Here is a 22369-nt window from a genome sequence, read left to right as displayed (position 1 = left end):
AATCCAACACCACGGAATTACGCAACCCAGGAGTTCCCACCCCTTCCCAGAGCCAAACTCACTTCTGTCCCCCCCCAAGCCCTTCTGTCCAAGAGGGGACACCAACCCCACAGCTTAGAGGACACCTGTTTTACAGCCATGCTTTGGACTTGGGTCTCCCATCACCCGAGAAATCGCAAACACCAAACCCACCCAAAAAACCTCAAATGATGGGACCACCTGATGGAGAGAGCGGCAAAGAGCTGGCAGGTGCCACCTCCAGGGAAGCAAAGCCAGAAGGGAATCACCTCTAGCACACGTGGGAAGCGCAGTACCAAACTGCAGCTGGAGCTGCCATGGTAAAACTGCAATTCCCTGGCTACAGTGGCATTGTACAGCAAGCAAGTGCAGGAATCCCGGGCCTCTAGGGTATTCTGTGGCTGCCCCCATCTTCACTGCTGAAGCTGCTTCCCTCCCAATAAAAGAATTAACTCCTCAGTGACCTGGGAGTGGCACCTCTGAAAGCTTCACAGCGCAGAGCTGTACAGACAAACGAGCCCTCCCAGGCTGAGCAGCCCGTGCAATCCCCACCACTCTGGGAACAACACCCAGACCTTTGGTACAACTGCTCTCTCACTGAGAAGGCCCAGAAATGAACAATACCTGCCTGTAAATCTGACCCTCCCCACGCTGCATTTCAGCCTGCGCCGCTTTGCATGCGCAGCTCCAGGCAACACATGCGGAAGAGGGAAGGAATCGGTGTGAGAACTGGACTTTATGTCCTGCACAACACCACAAACACAGCTCCTGAGAGGGAAAAGGGCAAGAACCAAACAGCCCCTGAAGTTATTCATGTGCTGCTTTGCACACCAGCAGCTCTACAGAAGCACTCAGGCATACAAAGGACTGCAGAACAGGGATTTTAGCAAGTACAGTTTTCTCCCCCAGAATTGAGATCCAACTGAAACCCAGTGCTTTGCTCTTCCAGCAGCCAGACAGCAGGATTTCACCCAGTATTTCTAACTGCATCAAAGCAAAGCATCCCACCATTCCTACATGGGAGAGGAAGAGGTACGGATCAAAACATGTCCGTTTCCAAGACACGGATTAGTCATGGGATCCCAAGAAACACCACTTTTTCTCTGCAGTCACCATTCAGCACAAGCAGTGAGGTTCTTGTTTGAGAAGCACTGGGCACTTGCCTGTACCACTCAGGTTTGTCAGGCAGCCATGCTCTGCCAGGACCATGGTTCATATTTAGGCAGGTCATTAAGAAAATTGTTGCTCCCTCTTTACATCAACACTGAAAATGGCACACGTGTGCTGTTTTAATTTTTTTGGGAAGGTGGATTTGCACCCTGCCATACCACTGGTTCAGAGCTGCACAAAACCCCCAAAACACAGGCAAATAAACGAACCATTAACAGGAAGTGCCTGCTATTCACTTTTCCCTTTGTACTTGCACAGTTTTGGTAAGGACAAGGGCATTCTCAGGTGCATGTATGACAAGCCCCTGCAGAGAGTGAACCTTACACAGCCTGAGTCCATCACACGGAGCAGCTGCCATTTCTCCTGTTTCTGTTCAACAGGCAGGCACAGCCACCCAGCCTTCAACACGAATCTGGGAACAGGCTCTGGCTCAGCTCTAAGTGACTTTCTGTCCATGGAGGGTCTGCAAAGCCACACTGCCCAACTGAGGCAGAAATATAACTAACAGTAATTAATAATCATATTGAAGTCACGTGTCAAAACCTTTATACAGCAGAAGCCGAATTGATTTGCTGTACATTACGCAAAAAACAACCACAGTCCGCTTTGCTTCCAACTCCTCTCAGCACACTAGAAAATAAAAAAAAAACCAAAAAAAACCAAAACAAAACAAAAAAAAAAAACAACCAAACAAACCCTATCAGAAGAAGACAGGGAGGGACCTTCTGTGTGGTACGAAAGGCGAGTAAACGCTTTCCAACCTGTCCCGTCCCAGAACTGGGATCGATCCCTGAGTCCCAACCCAGGCGCCGTTCCCATCCAGGGATGAGCCCCCTCCCAGCTCTCCTTCCCTCTGCAGCCTCTGCCCGCGCCGCCGCCTCGCACCGCGGCTCTCTCGCCAAGCCACTGCCGGGAAACGCAAGTCCCGAAACGCGGCTTCCCCAGCTCCCGAACAACACCACCCACGGCCGGGGGCGCCGCGTGACAGCGAGCCCGGCTGGGAACCCCTGGAAACATGGATCCGGCCCAGGATTCCGGGATCCCGCTCTCCGGAGGCGCCAGGAGGAAACCAAGGCGGGCAGCGAGAGAACGGAGGCTGCCGGGGAGGCCCAAAGAACCCTTCAACGCCTCCCGCCCGCGCAGGCCCGACCCGGCCCGCGCGGGGCCTCGCGGAGCGGCCGCTGAACGGCCCGGCCCCGCTCGCCTCCATTTTCCCCTGGAGTACCGCTCTCCGGGCGGCGGCAAACCCGGGCCGGGCGCTCTCCGCGTAGGCCGCAGGCGGCGGGAGCAGTCCCGGCCGGAAGCGCGGGGAGAGGGGAGACGCGATGGCGGCCGCCGTGTGTCCCCCCCCCCCCCGCCGCGGCCCGCGCTTCGTCGCCCGCCCCCCGGCTCCCACCTCTTGGTTGAAGGCGTTCACGGCCTCCATGTCGGCGCTGGCGGCGGGAGGCAGCGGGAAGGCGGCGGGAAGGCGGCGGGCGGGGCGGGCAGGCGGCGCGGCAGGGCCGGTCGGTGCCCTCAGGGCGCGGCCATGATGGCGGCGGCCATGGCGGGGCTCGCGGGCAGCGCGCGGCCCGGGCCGACCGCGCGACGGGCGGGGGGGGGAACGCGGTGCACGCCGGGATCGCCCGGGCCTCCTCCCGGCCCACGCGAGAGGTTGGGGAGGAGGGATGGCGAGCACCACGTGATCGCTCCGCTCCGCGCGCGCGCCAGCGCCATGCCAGCGCCACCCCCGCCGCCGGGGCGACAATGGCGGCACCGGCAAAGTTCGTGCCCTCAGCCGCTGCCACTGCCCCAAACCCCTGGCAGGGTACCGCTGTCCCGACACGCCACAGAAGCGCCGCGTTTCGGCCCCTCAGAGCAGGCCGCAGCTGCTGTGGTGAGGCCGGGCTCGGCTGGGTTTGGCTCCCTTCGGCTGGGCTCGGCTCGTCTGGGCTGGAATGTGTTCAGCTGAGCTCGTTTGGGCTCGTCTGAGCTCGACTGGGTTCAGCTGGGTCCGGCTGGGCTGGGCTCGGCTCGGTTCGTCTGAACTCGGCCGGGTTCGGCTGAGCTCATGAGTTCGGCCCATCTTGGTTTGGTTCGGCTGGCTGACTTCGGTTCGGTTCAGCTGAACCCGGCCAGATTCGGCTCGGTTCGGCGGCGCTCGGCTCGGTTCGGCTGAACTCGGCAAACCTCGGCTGAACTCGGCCGCCCTCTGCTCGGTTCGGCTGAACTCGGGGCCAGGCTCTGCGCTCGGCGCCGCTCGGCTCGGTTCGGCCGAACTCGGCAACGCTCCGCCGGCTCGGCGGCGCCGGCCGGGCCCAGGCGCTGCGCGGGAAAGCGGCCGCCGCCTCACGTTAAACACCCAGAGCTCGGTGCTTTCCCGCTGCCCCGTCCCGCGGGCGGGCGGCCCGGCCATCGCACTGTCAGGAAAATTAATCCACAACTACCAGAGGTTTATATCCAAAAAGGAGACAGAGGAGTTCTGTAACTTTATTCGAATAAAGGGAGAGGCCATGGGGCATTTCCCATGGGGTTTCTCAAGCTGATGGAGGACGCAGCTTCCTTTTTTATCCTAATTTCTCGGCCGCATTTCCCTTTCTCTTCCCCATGGGCAGAGGTACTTGAGAGGTACAGATTTCCCGAATTGCCTAATACAGACCCCCTTCTAATGTGCATACCCCCCACCCGCTTCTGTTTCTTGTGTCTCTGTCCTTTTTCTCTAAGTCCAGGAATTTAGCACGGCCTTGGGTGAGCAATAGTCTGTGTCCATTAGGGGAATTCCTATGGAATTTATGGTTCCTCCCATTGCTTCTTTCACCTATCGGTATCTGGGTTTATGACTGTCTTGTTTGAAAAGACACCTCCTCTCATTCCTTTCAGCACGGCTAAGGACGGCAGTGCAGAGTTGGGCAGGAGTTCATTAGGCAGTGACTGCCCTCGCGCTAATTAATGGTCACGAGAACATGCGGTTGGGTTCGGCTGAGCTCGATTTGGCTCGGCTCGGCGAGACACTTCGGTTCGGCTGAACTCGGGGCCGCTCGGTCGGCTCAGCGAAGCTCGGCTCGGTTCGGCTGAACTCGGGATCGTTCGGTCTGGTCGGTGGCGCTCGGCTCAGTTCGGCCTAATTCGGCGCCGCTCGGCAACGCTCGGCCTGCTCGGCAACGTTCGGCTCGGTTCGGCTGAATTCGGCAGGGCTCGGTCGTTCGGCTACGTTCGGCTCGGTCCGGCTGAATTCGGCAAACCTCGGCTCGGTTCGGCTGAACTCGGGGCCGCACGTGCGCTCGGCGCCGCTCGGCTCGGTTCGGCCGAACTCGGCTCGGTTCGGCCAAATTCGGCAGGGCTAGTTCGTTCGGCAACGTTCGGCTCGGTTCGGCAAAATTCGGCAGGGCTCGGTCGTTCGGCGGGGCTCGGCTCGGTTCGGCAAAATTCGGCAGGGCTCGGTCGTTCGGCAACATTCGGCTGGGTTCGGCTGAACTCGGCGGGGCTCGTCGTTCGGCAGCGTTCGGCTCGGTTCGGCTGCATTCGGCAAAGCTCGGGCGTTCGGCTGAACTCGGCGCCAGGCGCTGCGCTCGGCGCCGCTCGGCTCGGTTCGGCCGAACTCGGCAACCCTCCGTCGGCTCGGCGGCGCCGGCCGGGCCCAGGCGCTGCGCGGGAAAGCGGCCGCCGCCTCACGTTAAACACCCAGAGCTCGCTGCTTTCCCGCTGCCCCGTCCCGCGGGCGGGCGGCCCGGCCATCGCGCGGCTACGGACGGCACTGCAGGGTCGGGCAGGAGTTCATTAGGCAGTGACTGCCCTCGCGCTAATTAATGGTCACGAGAGCAGGCGGTTGGGGTCGGCTGAGCTCGATTTGGCTCGGTTCGGCGAGGCTCAACTCGGCTCAACTGGGGCCCGTTCGTTCTGCTCGGTGGCGCTCAGCTCGGTTGGGCCGAATTCGGCGGGGCTCGGCTCGTTCGGCAACGTTCGGCTCGGTTCGGGTGAATTGTGCGAAGCTCGGCTCAGTTCGGCTCAGTTCGGCTGAACTCGGCAAACCTCGGTCGTTCGGCGGGGCTCGGCTCGGTTCGGCAAAATTCGGCAGGGCTCGGTCGTTCGGCGGGGCTCGGCTCGGTTCGGCCGAATTCGGCAGGGCTCGGTCATTCGGCAACATTCGGCTCGGTTCGGCTGAATTCGGCAGGGCTCGGTCGTTCGGCGGGGCTCGGCTCGGTTCGGCCGAATTCGGCAGGGCTCGGTCATTCGGCAACGTTCGGCTCGGTTCGGGTGAATTGGGCGAAGCTCGGCTCAGTTCGGCTGAACTCGGCAAACCTCGGTCGTTCGGCAACATTCGGCTGGGTTCGGCAAAATTCGGCAGGGCTCGGTCGTTCGGCAACGTTCGGCTCGGTTCGGCCGAATTCGGCAAACCTCGGTCGTTCGGCGGGGCTCGGCTCGGTTCGGCTGCATTCGGCAAAGCTCGGGCGTTCGGCTGAACTCGGCGCCAGGCGTTGCGCTCGGCGCCGCTCGGCTCGGTTCGGCCGAACTCGGCAACCCTCCGTCGGCTCGGCGGCGCCGGCCGGGCCCAGGCGCTGCGCGGGAAAGCGGCCGCCGCCTCACGTTAAACACCCAGAGCTCGCTGCTTTCCCGCTGCCCCGTCCCGCGGGCGGGCGGCCCGGCCATCGCGCGGCTACGGACGGCACTGCAGGGTCGGGCAGGAGTTCATTAGGCAGTGACTGCCCTCGCGCTAATTAATGGTCACGAGAGCAGGCGGTTGGGGTCGGCTGAGCTCGATTTGGCTCGGTTCGGCGAGGCGAGGCTGAACTCGGGCCCGTTCGTTCTGCTCGGTGGAGCTCGGCTCGGTTGGGCCGAATTCGGCGGGGCTCGGTCGTTCGGTGGTGCGGGGCTGGGTTCGGCTGAACTCGGCGGGGCTCGGCCGTTCGGTGGAGGTCGGCACGGTTCGGCTGAACTCGGCGGGGCTCGGTCGTTCGGCGGCTCTCGACTCGGTTCGGCTGAACTCGGCGGGGCTCGGTCGTTCGGCGGCTCTCGACTCGGTTCGGCTGAACTCGGCGGGGCTCGGTCGTTCGGCGGGGCTCGGCTCGGTTCGGCTTAACTCGGCAAACCTCGGTCGTTCGGCAACATTCGGCTGGGTTCGGCAAAATTCGGCAAACCTCGGTCGTTCGGCGGGGCTCGGCTCGGTTCGGCCGAATTCGGCAGGGCTCGGTCGTTCGGCAACATTCGGCTGGGTTCGGCCGAACTCGGCGGGGCTCGGTCGTTCGGCTGGGCTCGGCTCGGTTCGGCTGCATTCAGCAAACCTCGGTCGTTCGGCAGCGTTCGGCTGCATTCGGCAAAGCTCGGGCGTTCGGCTGAACTCGGCGCCAGGCGCTGCGCTCGGCGCCGCTCGGCTCGGTTCGGCCGAACTCGGCAACCCTCCGTCGGCTCGGCGGCGCCGGCCGGGCCCAGGCGCTGCGCGGGAAAGCGGCCGCCGCCTCACGTTAAACACCCAGAGCTCGCTGCTTTCCCGCTGCCCCGTCCCGCGGGCGGGCGGCCCGGCCATCGCGCGGCTACGGACGGCACTGCAGGGTCGGGCAGGAGTTCATTAGGCAGTGACTGCCCTCGCGCTAATTAATGGTCACGAGAGCAGGCGGTTGGGGTCGGCTGAGCTCGATTTGGCTTGGTTCGGCGAGGCGAGGCTGAACTCGGGCCCGTTCGTTCTGCTCGGTGGAGCTCGGCTCGGTTGGGCCGAATTCGGCGGGGCTCGGTCGTTCGGTGGTGCGGGGCTGGGTTCGGCTGAACTCGGCGGGGCTCGGCTCGTTCGGTGGAGCTCGGCTCGGTTGGGCTGAACTCGGCGGGGCTCGGCCGAACTCGGCGGGGCTCGGTCGTTCGGTGGAGGTCGGCACGGTTCGGCTGAACTCGGCGGGGCTCGGTCGTTCGGCGGCTCTCGGCTCGGTTCGGCTGAACTCGGCGGGGCTCGGTCGTTCGGCGGCTCTCGGCTCGGTTCGGCTGAACTCGGGGCCGCTCGTTGCGCTCGGGGGCGCTCGGCTCGGTTCGGCGGAACTCGGGGCCACCTGATGTCAGTCCCTAGGAAATCTACATGACACAAAACGTAGCCTCTCAGAGGCATGCAGCTTCTTAAAGAAATAATATTTTTAACTCAAGTCTTGATACAGAGCTGATGGCTCTTTTTGGACAAGAATACTTAGCTCTAGAAGCAATTCCCTAATTTGCATCTCATTTTTATTTATCCTCCCAAAAAATTCAATACATGTCACAAGGAATGTGCAGTTCTGGTTTTTCCCTGCAGAATTTGTACAAAGGACCTGGGAACAGCACACAGTTGTGAGTCAATTTAATAAATCCTGGTTTACATTTCAAATGTTCACATTCTGGCACTGCATGGGTGCCAGTCTGGACGAGCATGTTCAACTACCCTCAAGGCCACATTCATGAACAATGGATCAGAGTTCACAGGGAATTCCCAATAAAACTCATGCATAATCAATGAGCAGCAAATCCTTTGGGGTTTAGTTCCATCTCTCACCTGTTCCAAGTGATCAGATGGGCACTGGTTGCACATTGCAGCAGCAGTGATGGGTCAGGGCTTTTAAATTTTTTTAATTAAAAAAAAAAAAAGGGAAATAAAAAGAGACCAGTTCTGATATAAATGTTTTTAAAAGCCATTTAATTTAAACCCAAGATGACCACCACAATCCCCAAGTTCACTCTTCTATTCTTACTGGTATTGGTATCATGAAATCAACCCAGTTCTTCAAGAAATAGTAAATCATCATGACTAAACCTCTGGCTCCTCCTTATTTGCACTTACACCTCACTGTAGGAAGCTCTGCAGCCTTTGTTTCCCATCCTATATTGGAGAGAAGATGGATTTTAACAACACATGTACACAGTCTTTCTGGTTCTTCAAAAAGTTAAAAATGCCTGTAATAAAAATGATATAAGTAATATTGTGTCTCAGCCTCTTGAAAGAAATTGAAGCTTTAATGTCCCACTGAGAGATGTTGAATAAAATCTTCCCCGAGTTTGCACACATTAATAAAATATTGATCTTTATGAACAGCTCAGGAGGCTTTCATGGCTCAGTGATGATGGCAGAGCACAGAACGTTAAAGATGAAGGGTTAGTTCCCTGAATTAATGCCCTGATGTAGCCAGACTTTTTTGCAAAGAGACATAATAGTTTCTTCTCGTGTCTGAGTTTCCAAGTCATCCTGTAATTCATAAGCTGCACTAGTGCAGACTAATCTGACATGGGTAAGTAACATATCCGGCTCCTGTGCTCCAAGCCACATGTCCCCGATGTAAATGGAAGTCAGGAATACAGAAACAGCTGTGGAAGAGAGACGAGAGAAAAATCAGAGCAAATATTCTTCCATTTCCACGCAGTAATACCAAACCAAGCCATTTACCTCCAGGCCTATGTTTTAAAAGAGTTCCCTAACTCTTTTCCTAGATGGACAATCTGGGTGGCTTTGCCCATGCAAAGCCAATGATCCTCCTCACAAGAAGGAACAAACCAGTTTCCTGTTAAATAAAACAGCTTGAAACTGACCTGTCATCTGCTACCATTGACCAGCACATGGATCAGCATCCAGGCCCATGCAGACTTGTTCCTTGCAGACTATCTTCCCTCTTGGAGTTCTGTTTTTTTAATACCTTTTGTTCCATTTTAGTCCTTGAAAGGGAAGTTTCTTTGAGGGAGTGTGAGTGTTGTACTGTCAGAAAACCACACAGTGTGACCATGCTCTGTGCTGCCCACCCCTGTCCCCATCCCACCAAAGAAACAGCTTCTCCTTTGGGAAGCTATGAGCCTGGGTGGATATGGGAAAACTAGTTAAATGGATTAAAAAAGCCATGGAACTTCCTACTTCCTCCCACCATTGCCTCGTCACATGAGTGATAAGAGCAAGTCAAGTCACCTGTCCTGTTCACATCCTCTTCTGTTGCTGCTGACAGGCACAGGGATTTCACAAGCTCGTGGAAGGTGCTGGCCAGGCCCTGCTCCTCCATGAGCTGGAGCATGATGGAACTGAACACACCAAGCTCCTTGGAGAGCCCAGCTGAGATGCTGCTGGCCTGGCAGAGCCGGGTGTAAAGCTTGAAGAGGTTGTTCCTCAGTGTCTCATCCCTGAGCACCTCCCGCACGGCTGCCGGGTGCGGCAGGACGCGGTTCCGCAGCCACTGCAGCGCTGGTGACACATCCTGCTCCCTGAGGAGGCTCTGCTCAGCCAGGGACCTCACCAGCCACTTAGTGACGACATGAGTGGACGCACAGGTGACAGCCACTGCTTCAACCCCGGGCTCGCTGGGTCTCAGGGTCTCCCCTCCCTGTTTGGAGGGTGGTGCTGGGAAAGTAGGCTCCCAATGGGCAAGGATGGAATTCAGATGTTCTCTGCATTTCTCCAGCTCAGACACTTCCAGGTCTGCCGCAGTGTCATCTTCCTCCACCTTGTTGTTCTTCTGAGTGTAACGATACACGTGCGATGAGACTTGAGGTTTGTTCTTGTCTTTAATATTTTCTGTAAGAAGAAAACCACCACCAAAACACACATCAGATACTCCAAAGGTCTTTCTGAGAAGTTTTAAAGGGTGAGAGAAACTTTAGAAAAGCTAAAGCTTTTACAGTATTCCTTAAATGCATGATACTTTCTTAACTGATCCAGAACATTTAAACACACCTACAGAAGCTTTAATGTGCACCAAAAGCAGTTGCTGCTGCAGGAAACCAGTGTTGTTTTAAGACCTCCCACTCCCAAGCTCCTTGCACTTTTTGTTCACAGAGAGAATGAGAGAAGTCACACAACTCCTGCTATATTTTTCCTTTCTTCAAACACTGATGACAACAAGAAAAGTCAATTATTCAGTTTTCACTTGCTTTATCTATTTATTGCGATCCCCATCCACACGCAGAATGATTCAAACCTTTGAGCACAAAGCCACCAGGCATGGCCTTTTGTTTCAAGATTTCATTAAAGAATACCATTTTTCAAAGCCCGTCACAAGATTTGCAACTGTTTCATTTTAAAGCTCTTTCCCGTTTTAAACTGTGTTTCTCCACAGCTTCCAGAGTGTGTTAAGGTTAGCAATCACCACAAGGAAGATCTGAAAAATGGCTTTCCATTTCCTTTCCTCCTCCCTCAAGCTACATCAGTCTGACAGAAGGTATTAGTACTATTTCCAGAGAAGTTTGCCTCACTTGTACTGCTGGTTTGTAACAGCTGCAACAAAATATGCCTTCCTTGAAGTATTTTAGCACTTACTGAGCAATTCTTTGTTTTGGTACTTCTGAGCCAGGGCCTGCAGGTCCTCCTGCAGCTGCAGGTCTTTGCTGACAAGGCTCCACTTATGCAGCAGCAGCAGCAGCTCCCTGCTGGAGAGGACGCTGTCGTTCACCGTGAAACGCCTCATCTCCCTAAAAGCCTCAACAACCACAGCACGGTATTCCAGCACAGAGCTGAGGGTGCTGAAGAACTCAGTCAGCTTGGCCAGATCTACATTAGTCCTGTCAAAAGACAACACAAGTGCCACATAATTTCCTGCATGCTAATTAATAAGTACAGTTTTTAATCCTTACTGTCAGAAAGGCCAGGAATTAAGGACATAGGACTTGACAGCAACTGTGCATCAAAGTTTACTTTATTCCCCATGTACACAAACACCTAAACCCTCCTGTCAAAAAAATCTCATCCAAATTCACTACTCAACATTCAAATTGAAGGTGACAAAAGGCATTAATCTACCAGAGATAAAGAAATACATCTGGCCTTAAAAAAGTTCAAACCGGACAGAGGATGAAATGCAAACTGACTAAAATAAAAAACCAAACAAGGGACTTACTGAATATGTTTGATTAACGTGACCAAAACATATAGAAATTCATTTACAAGCTGAATAGGAAGAAGTTTCCTGTTTTCCTGGGATTGACTCTTGTTTTCTCTCTTGTCTCCTAAATTTGTTAGCCACAGAGTATGGAGTAAGGAAATAATTTTATTTATCACCTTGTTTTCCAGAAACCTGAAAAACAAAACAGAACAAAAAAAGGAAAAACACATTTGGAAGGCAGATCCTCACCAGGAGCTGGTCCATCACCTACAGGGGGGCATATTCTAGTGCACTTTTGGTGCACCTGCCGCAACGTGTCAGGGCACTCTATGCAGAAGAGGTTTTGTGTGTGTGTCAGGGAGAGGCAAGGAGAGAAGGAATGTTCTAGACTGCTCAAATCCATTACTGTGCCACTTCCTGTGCAGCAGGTCCTGTCACAGGATGCGAACCGAGGGTGCTTGAAATTTAAAAGGTGAAGACACCAATACAAGGTTCCATTTTGCTTTCTCAGTTTTTCAAGGAAGTGTTTTCCAAACCAAGAAGCCCCTCCACCATCATCCCTCCCACCACAACCTGAAAGCATCTTGATTCTATTCTCAAAAACACAAGCGACACCTCAGAGTTCAGCAAATTCTGCCAGCACAGTCCTTGGTGCCCCCGGCTGTCTCCTTGTCTGTCACCCTTGTTTTCATACTCAGTCACATAATTATTCTACTGTGGGCAGTAAAATTGTTCCCATCTCTCCTGTACTTCTCTGGTTACCTTTTCTCTAAGCTGTGCAAGACCCACGTGAGGAGGCTGTGATCCTGTATCAGCTCATAGGCAGCTCTGGTGACACGGGCAGCACTTTGTAATATCTCCAGAATACGACTCTGAAACAGAAAATATAACTTGTTCTTTTACAGAATCAGAAATAGTCAGGATCTAACTATCAAGCTCAGAATTGGCAATTTGACCAGTATCTGATCAACTTCCAGGCAAAATGAACACCACCTGCTCTCAGCAACCCCAGGGAAAAGACATTCTCCTTTCAAAGCTTCATACCACAGGTGCTACTCTTACAAGAACTCTTCAGGCAGCAAGACAATTTTATCTTTTTGTTCAAGGCTTTGATACCTGAAATACTCAGAGTGGATGCCCCCAAACCTGAGAGCCCTGGCACATGAGTTTCCCTCCTGCTGAAGCACTGTTCAGGTAACAAATGTGCTGGCTGGGGAACAGAGATCCCCAAAAAAGAAAAGGTCCTGACTGTAGGAGCAAAACCACGGTACTCACACGAGGCTCCATGATGGCAGGAACCTGTTCCAGTTTCAGGGGATAATGATGTTACTGGTTTAGACATAAGCAATTATTTCCCCCTCCACACACACACAAAATCAACAAGGAACAGATTTTCAAGAGGGCAAAGGCAGAGTCAGCTGCTCCTTTCTGCTTTGTACTTGAGATCTCCAAGCTATGCAAACTGCTGTGGTTTGGGGTTTCATGGTGCTTTCTTTTTAAATTCTTACCTGGGAGCCCTCATCACACAAAGGACTGTTGAAAAAGGAAAGAATGATCTGGAAAATCCTCTGGTAGTCATAAAGCTCATAGCAGTGCTTGTCACGCAGCCCTTCCCCAAGAAATCTGAGGATCCACTCACGCTCTGTTTTGTACTGGAAGCCACAGAGAAAAATACCACTATTACACATTTAGACATTCCCAAATAATACCTGCTCCTAAGAGCACAAAACCCTGGTTCCCTGTGAGTGCCAGCTCAGGGCTTACCATGGCTTGTTCTGGACCTTTCCATTTCCATTCCTATCAAATTTAATCACTAACATCCATCAGGAACAGTCAGTCTGCAGCCCAAACATGCAGTGGAAACGGAATTTTAAATGTTGCTGTTACTAAAACACTTGAGTTGAAGTCAACCTTACTAATCTAACCTCAAAGATGAACGTAAACTAGCTGGGGCAGAACATTCTGCTTATTGTGCTCACAGAGCACACACAGCACAACCCATTGTGTGTTAGTATTAAGAAAACAACAAAAATCCTGCAGAAATAACATTTTTAATTCCAACACGAAACAAAACAAAGATGCCTCTAATTAACCACCTGTGGGAGAACGAGATTTCATTATATTTTTATGGTGTTTTACTATAAATTTCTGAAGAATTACTGGATACCTAAAATGGGACTCTTACCTCAAAATCAAAACTGTAGAAAAGCTGGAAAAAACCTGGTACTTTCCTCAGGTCCAAATACTGGTGTGACAGAAGGAATCTGTTTACCTTTATATACATGTGCTCCTCTGTGAAGAGAAAAAGCTGTTATTGTGGAGGAGGACAACGTTCCCAATCCACAACCATGGACAACAACAAATGGAAGCTGTACTGTGCTGTAGTGTTCCAAGCTAGGAGAACAGCCCAGGAACTGCAGAAGGCCTTTGCTCTGATATTGCTGCCCATCCCTCCCCTTTTCTTCCCCAGAATGAAAAGCTCAGTCGAGAGTGAATGAGCACAAAGCAGGTGAGGAGATCAGCATTCCTCATGGCTTTGTCTTTCACCCTCGCAGTGACACACGCAGGAAGTTCCAGTACCTGGCTTCAGGATCTGCTGTGCCACACGAGCAATGTAGAGGGTCAGGGAGAAGGTGAACCTGAGGTTTGGCTGCCCAATTCCATTCTGCACAGCATCCAAGAGATACAGCAACTGCAAGAGCCCAGGGAGAGAAGCCTGAACCATAGCCCAAATGAACACAACAGGAGCATGAATACATAAATCAGCTTCTGGGACATTTCACAGGCCGTAGGTCAAATATCAATTCCATCAAGATTTCCATTCCTACAAACAAAATTCCTAAGAATTTCTAAAACACATTTCCCACTTTCTCTCTCCATTGATTATAACAGGAGGAAACACAAAGCAGTAGAGGAGAAACGATGGGAGAGAGGATAAAAAGCTGCTTTTAGCTCTCTCACCACATGCATGTAGATGGATGAGCAAGGCAACATCTCTCCAACGCACGTCCATGCCCCACGAGGTCTCACCTGCCAAACTGGCAACGGAGCTGAGCCTTACCTGGCTCTTCTCTCGAAAGCGAGCCCCTTCCAGATGGGAGCGGAAGGAAGCCAGGACAAAATACGCAGCCGCTCTCATGTTGGAGTCGTAGCTGCTGAGGGCAGCCACTGTGAGACCCAGGGCATTAACTTCCACAAACTTGTGACATGCCACCACACACTCTGTGGGGGGACAGGGGGAAAAGAGACAGAAAGCACCCAGTGTGTTAGTACTGACATGTCCCAGTGTAACAGCACTATAATCCTTAACATTTCTGTTCATGAGCACCCATTTCTGGCTCTACCCTCACAAACTACGACCTCGGCAGATGCTGAAGGCTCCTCCAGCTGATAAAAGGCTTTGGCAATTCACTCTGAACAGGAATTCTTTACCTGAGCTGAAATTCATGGGGCTGTTCTCATTGATGCGGGACAGAGATGATCCTGCCTGCTAGGCCATGCAAAGTTAGGGGTAAATTCTGTAAAGACATCTTGTATCTCACTGTTTTTGGAAAGCTGAGTACAAAGAGCAACAAGAAGGAAAATTCATCTCTCCAGAGCATTTTTGGGTGCCTGAAAGACCAGCACTAAAAAGCTTCTGTAACAGAAAGGGCAGGAGAATAACACACAAATAGCCCATAAACCACAGCAGCTGTCCCTGTGCAGGCACAAGTGACTCTGCTGGTAGGCCTGTTCTGAGCCAAGTACTCAGCTGTACCCCGAGCCCTTCTGGGTAAAACAAAATCCAGCAATGGCCAGAAAACAGCCCAACAGGAAACACACCCTCCAATGTAACACTTATCTTCCACAGCACTTTGCCACCAGGATTTGGAGTTTCTCCTTTCAGGGCTTGTGTCCTGTGTGTTTTGAAGGGTTTGTGCCATTTCTACCCACTGATGGCTAGAAATGACTTGGTACGAAACTTCCACCTTATCTCCAGGAATGGCACCTCAGTGGTATTTCACCAGCTACAAATGTACTGTGAGTTTAGCAATAATATCAATGTATTTTCTTGCAACCCACACTGAAGGTCACTGAGGAAGTTTCTAGAAACAAATATTCCTATTTAAGAAGGGGCTGCAATCTTACTGCCAAGTACCTACATTTGGTCCACCGATTTCCTCCCCTATCACTGCGCACACAAACTAGGGTGCGTGTGTACATACATATCTATATATATATATGTAAAAAAATCACAGATTATTTCTGTCCCTGCACCAGCACCTGGGCTGTTTCTCTCTTTTCTCAACTGCTAAAACTTCTAAAACTCAACTGCATGCCTGGCAGTTTCTTACCCAGCTCTGCTGGTTATGGGCATGGTAAAGCAGGGTCTCCACTTCCCCACCAGCCACTGCCATTTGTCCCAGAGTCACCACTCTGGCTGTCCTTCAGGCTGCAGGTCTGGGGAACTGCTGATGTGCACTAACCATTCACGCCGTGGAGTAGGGTCACAGAAAGAAATCCAAGGTTCTCACTTCAGCAGTCCACAGGAAGATTTATTTGGAAAACTTTTTTTTACTGAAAACATGCAGTGGTAATATTTTCCATCCTGCTGACCCTGGAGAGTGCATTCAACAACTAACATAAAATAACAAGCTGCTATTAAAAAAAAATCCCAATTTAATTATATGTCTGACATACAGCTTGTTTCAGGGACCTTGAGAACCAGGATGGAAAAGCTTTCCACAAGATGCTTATCAGAGCTAAAGATAGATAGAACTTGCTATCTGCCCAACTCCAGACTTACTTTTTCCTCAGCGAGCATTAAACACCGTGCAAGAAGTCCATGTTTATAAATTCAGACGGCACTGTGCAGCCAGTACAAAGAGCAAATAAATAAAGAACTGGGAATTCCAAGAGCAGCTGACATGGTTTATGAGCACCATGGGACGTGGACTCCTAAACCACTTGGGCCCTTTAAAAATGCCCCTCTTAGGACACAGACTCTCACTCTCTGTGGAGCAGCTAAGAGGGCTATTTTTCTCCTCTCCAGGTTCAGATTCAGGATAGCCTCTGTCTTTCCAGCTCCACAAGAACATGATGTGCAGCAGTTCCCTCAGCCTTGGTGCTTCCCACATTAGCAGCCACCACCTGGCTGCAGTGCTGCTGGGGCTGCCACAGACACCAAATCCCTCCCTCCATGGGGTGGGTGTTGCTGGCAGAGCATCCTTTTTCCAGCTATCAACACTAGGTTCCAAAGACACCAGTTGTCCATGTTCTTCATCCCTGTGCCCCTCAAAGGCCCAGCATTAACTGGAATGCGTAAGAACCTTCAACTGCAAAATGTCAAATAGCTCTGGTTCCTTTTCTCCTCTGAGGACTTAAAGACAGTTCTTTTCCTGCTGCCAGGATTATACAGAGCAGTTCAAACCATAGCTAAGGACAGGCTAAGCACACCCAAACAGGTGCTGTACTTGCAGGGGTCTGGGTGAACAAAGGACTGTGTGATTTCACTGACAGACACTAACAGCCTGCCAATTGCTTCCTAAATTATTGCTATGGAAAGCCAAATCTAGCAGTAACTACACAGTGCTTAAGCATAACCCACACAGGGAGAGAGCTGGTTAGGAAATCCCTTAGGGTTCTTGTCTCCTTTTGACCTGAGGGCTCTCTCCAGGGACAGTGTGTCTGTGGAGCACAGCAGGGATGTACATGTGCAAAGCAGAGTCATGTCGGACAAGAAACTTGCTGATACTTCAGAGCCTATTTGTGACACACACTGGCCTCATGCCCATCTGTCTGGTGGAAAATGAGTTGACTGAAGTTTCCCTGTTCTATAACCACAGCCTGTAACAGGCCAGATCTCCAGCCAATTCAGTCACAGCCCTCACAGCAGTTTGTTTCTTTCCTCTAAAGTCAGGCACAAATTCCTTGCAGTGTTAGCTCTTGGATCAGGGATAACAGAGTTCCAGGTGCAGCTCCTGAAGCAGAGCAACCTGACACCAAATACTAAAGACAAACACTCACTTTACCTGGTCTGGTGAGTTCACTGAAGAGCTGAAGTAGAAAACAAGGATCATAGAAGTCATCAAGGCTCTTGACTGTTTCATCTTTATATAGTGACTCTTGTATCCCCTGAGACCAAATCCAAACCAGTATTTGTAAGGAACAACATCAATTTCAAGCTTGGCTTCAAACTTCCAAAACCACCTCATCCCATTATAAACCACTTGATACTACACCTTGTAAAATATGATGGAACACAGGGTGAGACTTGCTTGTGTTTAAACCTGGCTTTCACTGTGAGGGTACATCCACAACTATTTCCCCTGACCAGCACCAGCAGGTAAAGAAGCATGTCAGCAAACCATAAGAAAGGCTGGAGAGCCCACTGACAGCGGATCCTTGGGCTGACCAGTCCCAATCTCACATACGTGACAACCTTTGCAATGCACAATCACCCCTGCTGACAAGATGTGGCCCATATCTTGCAATTAATTTGAAAAGGCTCCTAAAGAACTAATTCCAGTCCTCCTATGAATTGAAATAACTCTCCTGAAGGAAACAAACTGCAATGTATTACATGGATGCAAGAATGCCTCAAGGCTCTTTGTGCACATCCAAAGAAGGGTAACCATGGACAGGCTGAATCAAAAGCACCTGTGATGGCAGCAGCCGGCGATGCTGAGGGAACGACAGAATCGTCTTCATCATCATCTCTCGATCCAGCAGACACAGAATCTCCTCCATGCTTGGCTGCTGCCACAGGGACTTGCCCAAACTCTTGCAAGTCTTGTGATGCTCCACAGCAGCTGGACCCCACAGAAGGATCCTAAAACATGGATAAAGGTAAAGGCATTAGGCAACAGAGCCAAAAGCAATTACAAAGGAGATCAATTAGTACTGAAATTTTGTCTTCACTTGTAGTTATTACCCTGTGGGACTTGAAACTAGAACTCGTTTCCCTGGCAACACCTTTTCCATCCATCCCAAAGCTTTTCAAATTCAGTCTGAGCATAACTCTGCCCTCCCCGCCCTCCCTGTCCATCCAAGTCAGAATGTATCTGTTCAGAAGTACCTATGGATTTAAGCTGTAAGTGCAGGTAAGAATGACAGCAGCTGCATGAAGGGACATGGATCCAGACCTGCCTCAGCTGCCTGAGCCAGTGCTCTTGCACTGCTGGTGGTATTTCAGCCCCTACCTCCAGGACAGAAAAGGGCACGTGAGGAAGGCAGACCAAACCAGAACTGTTGGCAACAGACTTTCCTGTGGACACTTGGGCACAGGAAAGGGGAAAAGTCCACTAGGGACTTATGTTTCAGCCTCCCAACTGTGAGGAGACCCCTATAGTGGGGTCCCAATTATGGAGAGTGAGGGACTCCAGAAATGAGACATTCCTTCATCTAACCCACAGACACCCAAAACAACACAAGAGAATTCTCTTGTTTAGGCAACACAAGAGAATTACATTAAGAATAGGAAATACATAGGAAAAAAACGTTTCCAAAAGCAACATTCACCTTTAGGTTTGACCTTGTTCACTGTCTCCTTCATTTAAAAATGAGAGCCTGGAAAAACAGCAGTTGTGAGACTATCTGTGTGTAGTCTGCCCAAGAAAGTCAGGTGCTCACCTTACCTGGAGTTTATAAGACTTTGATTATTCTTCTCATACAACTGAAGCAGCAGCAGTATCTTCTGATCTAAAACCCAAGATTGAACCCAAAGTTAGTGACCTGTGGAGACAAGTCCAAGATGCAGAAGGAAGTGCCTTTGCCAGGCTGCCACTCACCCACAGCACTCAGTGTGGCCCCGTAGGCTCCCAGCAGCACGGGGAGGTGACTGCTCCCACAGAGAGAGGGGCTGAGCTGCACAGCTGTCAGCAGAATGTCCACCAGCGCCTCTGGAACAAGCACAGCCTGAGCCCTGCAGCTCTCAGTCGCACAGAACACAAATAAACACTCCCAGACCCACTCCCAATGGATGCACACACAACACTGGGCATTTTACATCAACGTCTATCTCTAGAGATACCACAGCCCATTTCTCCAATACACTAAAGGGTGATTATGATGCATTTAATTCAAGAGAACATCTTAAAACAGTATTCCCAAGCTGAACATACAAGTCCCATGGCCAGGTGAGGTCCCCAGGGTGGAACACACTACTCTGCAGAAGCTTTCCATGTGTACACACCCACTCTCTGGTTAAAAAGGAGTGCTGTACCCTATCTTGCCACAGCTCCACTCCTTCCTCCCCCACAAGGGCATCTGGAATGAGCTCAGGAGTTGCACAGAGAAAGGCAGACATCCCAGCAACCTCCTAAAGGACTCCAGAATTCACAGCAAAAACTTGTAAGTCCCCACTGCACCTGCAGTAACCACCAGAATGCTTCTGCACTGTGCATTCCTGCAGGGCTCAGCACTCAGTTTGTGAGCCACAGGAACTCTGTCCTCAATTATCCACCTTTGCTCTCTAACCAACTGAGAAGCAGAGAACACAAGTGATCAGGTTCCTCAAAAGCACACAGGCTGGCTGTAGCACGCTCAAGACACGACTCCAGATTTCTTTACTCTCAGTATCTGAAAAGGCCTGAGCTTTGACCCTAGTTATGTGCAGAAATATAAAATGCATGTCAAAACTGAAGAGCTCCTAAAGTATTGGCCTGAGTGAATGCACTTGTGACACTAAGCTTCTGGAATACTGCAGCTGGCCTCAAGAGAATCCATCCTGCTGATCTACAGAAATACAGTCTAAAGGTAAGATACATATGTACAGCAAGCAGCAAAATCTATTCCTTATTTTTAATTTCACTAAATTGCTGACTTCACAAGAGCTTTTTTCTCTTATCAGTTTTTAAAACTTGAAAGCTTGTTTACATGTTGCTTGCCAATAAACACAAAATTTGTTACCAACTTGCTGCCCTGAGAATTTTTCCCCCCCTTTTCTTACACAGCTCCTTCAATCACTGAATCTCAAACCCCTGTACAGTGGGGAAAAGCTGAGGTCTACATAGATTAAATGCGGTTCAAGTTCAGGCAGGATTTCAGTTGCCAGCAAAGAAGAAACAAAGCCAATCCTACACAGGAACTAGCATCCAGTTTATATTCCTCTGGAAGGATAGTCCTCATTAAAGGCTGCAATATGAAATACACGTAATTTAAATCACCATTTTTAATAAAACTTGCAAAATCAACTTTAAATCTCCTGTATCAACCTATTTTAAAGCAGGTTTAAACATCCCAGGACCTATGTGCACCTTAGTGATCTTACACTAACTGCCTCACAGAAACCAAAAGAATCAATCCAAGACTTCAACTGGGTTAAAAATACCAGAAAAACAAACGAACAAACCAAAATAAAAACCCAAACACATCTTTCCAGTAGTTTTAAAGACAGAAGTGTTTAAAAACAGCATAAGATGAATGTAACATTTGGATCCAAGCAGAGGTACAATGCAAAGGCAAATGTCAATATTCTGGAACTGTTAATAACTCTGCAAGTATTTACATAGGTGGCTGTGCTGGATGGAGAGAATATAATGCAAGAAAGGCAAGATTAACTATTTAGTATGGGAAGAAGATGATTAAAAAATACCTCTTATCTGCATGTTCTTGCCATCTTCTTCTCTTGACCTCAGGATGGCTGACAAAAATAGAGAGTGCTGTGTGACCATCATGTGGAGTTTGGAGAGCTTGACTAAGCTCTGACTAAGCGAGGATTCTTTCTTGTATAGTAACTGGATGGCAGCATTCAGGACCCTCAGGAATGTTTCATCTCTGTAACGGTACCTTTGGGAGAAGGATCACAGAGAAGTCAGATCCCAACCAAACCCAAGGAAACCTGCTTGAAATACAAAGCTGTTTAAGAAATGAGAACTCGGCAAAGAAAACTTCGTAAAACCCAAGCAAGTTAAAATGAAAACACTTACTTGAGTCCTGTCTTCACAAGGCTGCACCAGTCATTTGGGTCCACCTCTTCAACCAGGTACTGTGTGTAGCGAGTAAAAACAGGTGTTGGTTTACATTGGCACACGGAGCTTCTACAGCAATTTCTGTTCAAGGGACACACTATAAACATGCAAGCCAAAGACTCAGATGGGATGATCAGAGGCTAACAGGGGAAAAAAGCTCTTGGATACAACAATCCTACCTCCTGGTTCAAAGGAAACTGCAAGTGTTGTTTTGTTGGTCTGGGAACAGAGGAACATATGGGCTGCATGGAATTAAAAAGCAAGCTGGGCTGTAGGTTCCAAAAACCCAGTGGCTCAAAACTCTTCAAACTCCTGAAGTGTGAAAGGAACCACAACTTGGCAAGTCAAAGCAAGAGACAGGGTACCAGGCTTTTGTGTGGTTTAACTAACCAAGCTTGGCCCAGGCAGTGGCTGGGTGTATGTGCTCCTTACAACTGATGTGCCCTGAGGAGCTGGGAACCACAACAAACCCGTCAGTGTGGAGAAGACTGACAGCTGCACATATAAGCAGTCCTGAGAATGCAGGTGCCAACCTCACCAGGCTGGAAACACCCTCAGGATGGACACTGTGAGGTGGCCCCAGGGCCTGCAGAGTCAGCCAGGTCCTACAAGGGAGTCTCAGCAAAAGCCAGTGAGAGGGCAAAGGCATTCACTGCTCACAGAGACCTTCAGTGTTGTGTTACAGGGATCAGTGTTTACTGAATTCAAACCAAGGGAATACTACAGAGGGAGTGATCAAACAGTGTTCTTCAGGATCAAAGTCCGGATTTCTACTTATGATCAACCAGATTTTTGCCCCAGACTTCAGATGGCATGGCAGGTGGATCTTGGCAGAAGTGTCTCTATCACCTTTTTTTAATAAAAAAAATAAAAACCACTAGTAACCTTTGATCTCTTCCTCCTAAATACCTCATACACCTGTCTTCAAAGGGGATTCTTAGCAGAAAGCCATCATCAAGAACATAAAACTGCTTCATATAAAGGATTATCAGGGCTAAGTTAAGTCCACAAAAGCTATTAAAAGCCCATGGAAACCAGATTCCATAAAACAGGAAGTCAGGTCCAATCTATATTTACAAAATCTACAAGTGCCCAAGCACACATCTGCATTCAGTCCCACTGTGGCAAAGCAGGTAAGAAGTCTCACCAGTAATTCCTCTAGCCTCAGCAGCATGGACCTCTCCACTTCCTGCTTGCTTTCATCTTTACTGCTGCTGTACATGGCAACTAACCCCTTCATGCAGGCTGACAACAGATGTCTCCTCCAGGAATGCAGCTCCTCCGAGTTTTTAAGCACTCTGGATATGGCATCTGCCACAGCCCAACTGCAGAGAGATAGTTATTGATTTTTTTTTTTTTTTTAATATTTTAACTTGGTTTTTTGTGTATGTTAAAGATGACTTGCTGCCAAAGTGCAAAGCGACAGATTCTCTGAGGATACGATGCTGT

At 50.5% G+C, this 22369-nt stretch overlaps 2 protein-coding genes and 1 long non-coding RNA gene across 4 annotated transcripts in view; all 3 read right to left on the bottom strand.

Annotated features, from left to right (window-relative positions):
- SCAF4 (SR-related CTD associated factor 4) overlaps positions 1-2702 on the bottom strand; it is a 31027-nt gene extending 28325 nt beyond the window's left edge. Inside the window, 1 exon segment of the mRNA XM_039554595.1 lies at positions 2585-2702. Within this exon segment, the coding sequence (XP_039410529.1) occupies positions 2585-2614 (30 nt within the window). The 5' untranslated portion in view covers positions 2615-2702.
- A 1186-nt stretch (positions 2703-3888) lies between these two features.
- LOC120410258 lies at positions 3889-6085 on the bottom strand. Its single transcript, XR_005602275.1, has 2 exons — positions 5563-6085; positions 3889-5514 (listed from the first exon to the last, which is right to left on the bottom strand). It is a non-coding gene; the product is annotated as an uncharacterized LOC120410258 (long non-coding RNA).
- Positions 6086-7792: 1707 nt separating this feature from the next.
- The window catches only part of URB1 (URB1 ribosome biogenesis homolog), a 41785-nt gene continuing 27208 nt past the window's right edge, over positions 7793-22369 (bottom strand). Inside the window, exons 24-39 of one of the 2 annotated variants that reach the window (XM_010391395.4) lie at positions 22068-22245; positions 20879-20937; positions 20545-20738; positions 18740-18850; positions 18587-18650; positions 17610-17781; positions 16982-17084; positions 14032-14192; positions 13551-13662; positions 13156-13262; positions 12479-12622; positions 11733-11842; positions 10986-11162; positions 10409-10650; positions 9068-9667; positions 7793-8478 (exon numbers count right to left, since the gene is read on the bottom strand). In XM_010391395.4, the coding sequence (XP_010389697.3) occupies positions 8270-8478; positions 9068-9667; positions 10409-10650; positions 10986-11162; positions 11733-11842; positions 12479-12622; positions 13156-13262; positions 13551-13662; positions 14032-14192; positions 16982-17084; positions 17610-17781; positions 18587-18650; positions 18740-18850; positions 20545-20738; positions 20879-20937; positions 22068-22245 (2743 nt within the window). In that variant the 3' untranslated portion in view covers positions 7793-8269. Of the gene's footprint in view, positions 8479-8700; positions 9668-10408; positions 10651-10985; positions 11163-11732; positions 11843-12478; positions 12623-13155; positions 13263-13550; positions 13663-14031; positions 14193-16981; positions 17085-17609; positions 17782-18586; positions 18651-18739; positions 18851-20544; positions 20739-20878; positions 20938-22067; positions 22246-22369 lie in introns of both variants that reach the window. The other variant, XR_002043689.3, reaches the window with a different exon arrangement.

The sequence above is a fragment of the Corvus cornix genome, chromosome 1 (genome assembly GCF_000738735.6).
Source record: "Corvus cornix cornix isolate S_Up_H32 chromosome 1, ASM73873v5, whole genome shotgun sequence".
In the NCBI taxonomy this organism is placed as follows: domain Eukaryota; kingdom Metazoa; phylum Chordata; class Aves; order Passeriformes; family Corvidae; genus Corvus; species Corvus cornix.
Note: the sequence above shows the minus strand (reverse complement) of the source record. Positions and strands in the feature narration are given on the sequence as shown.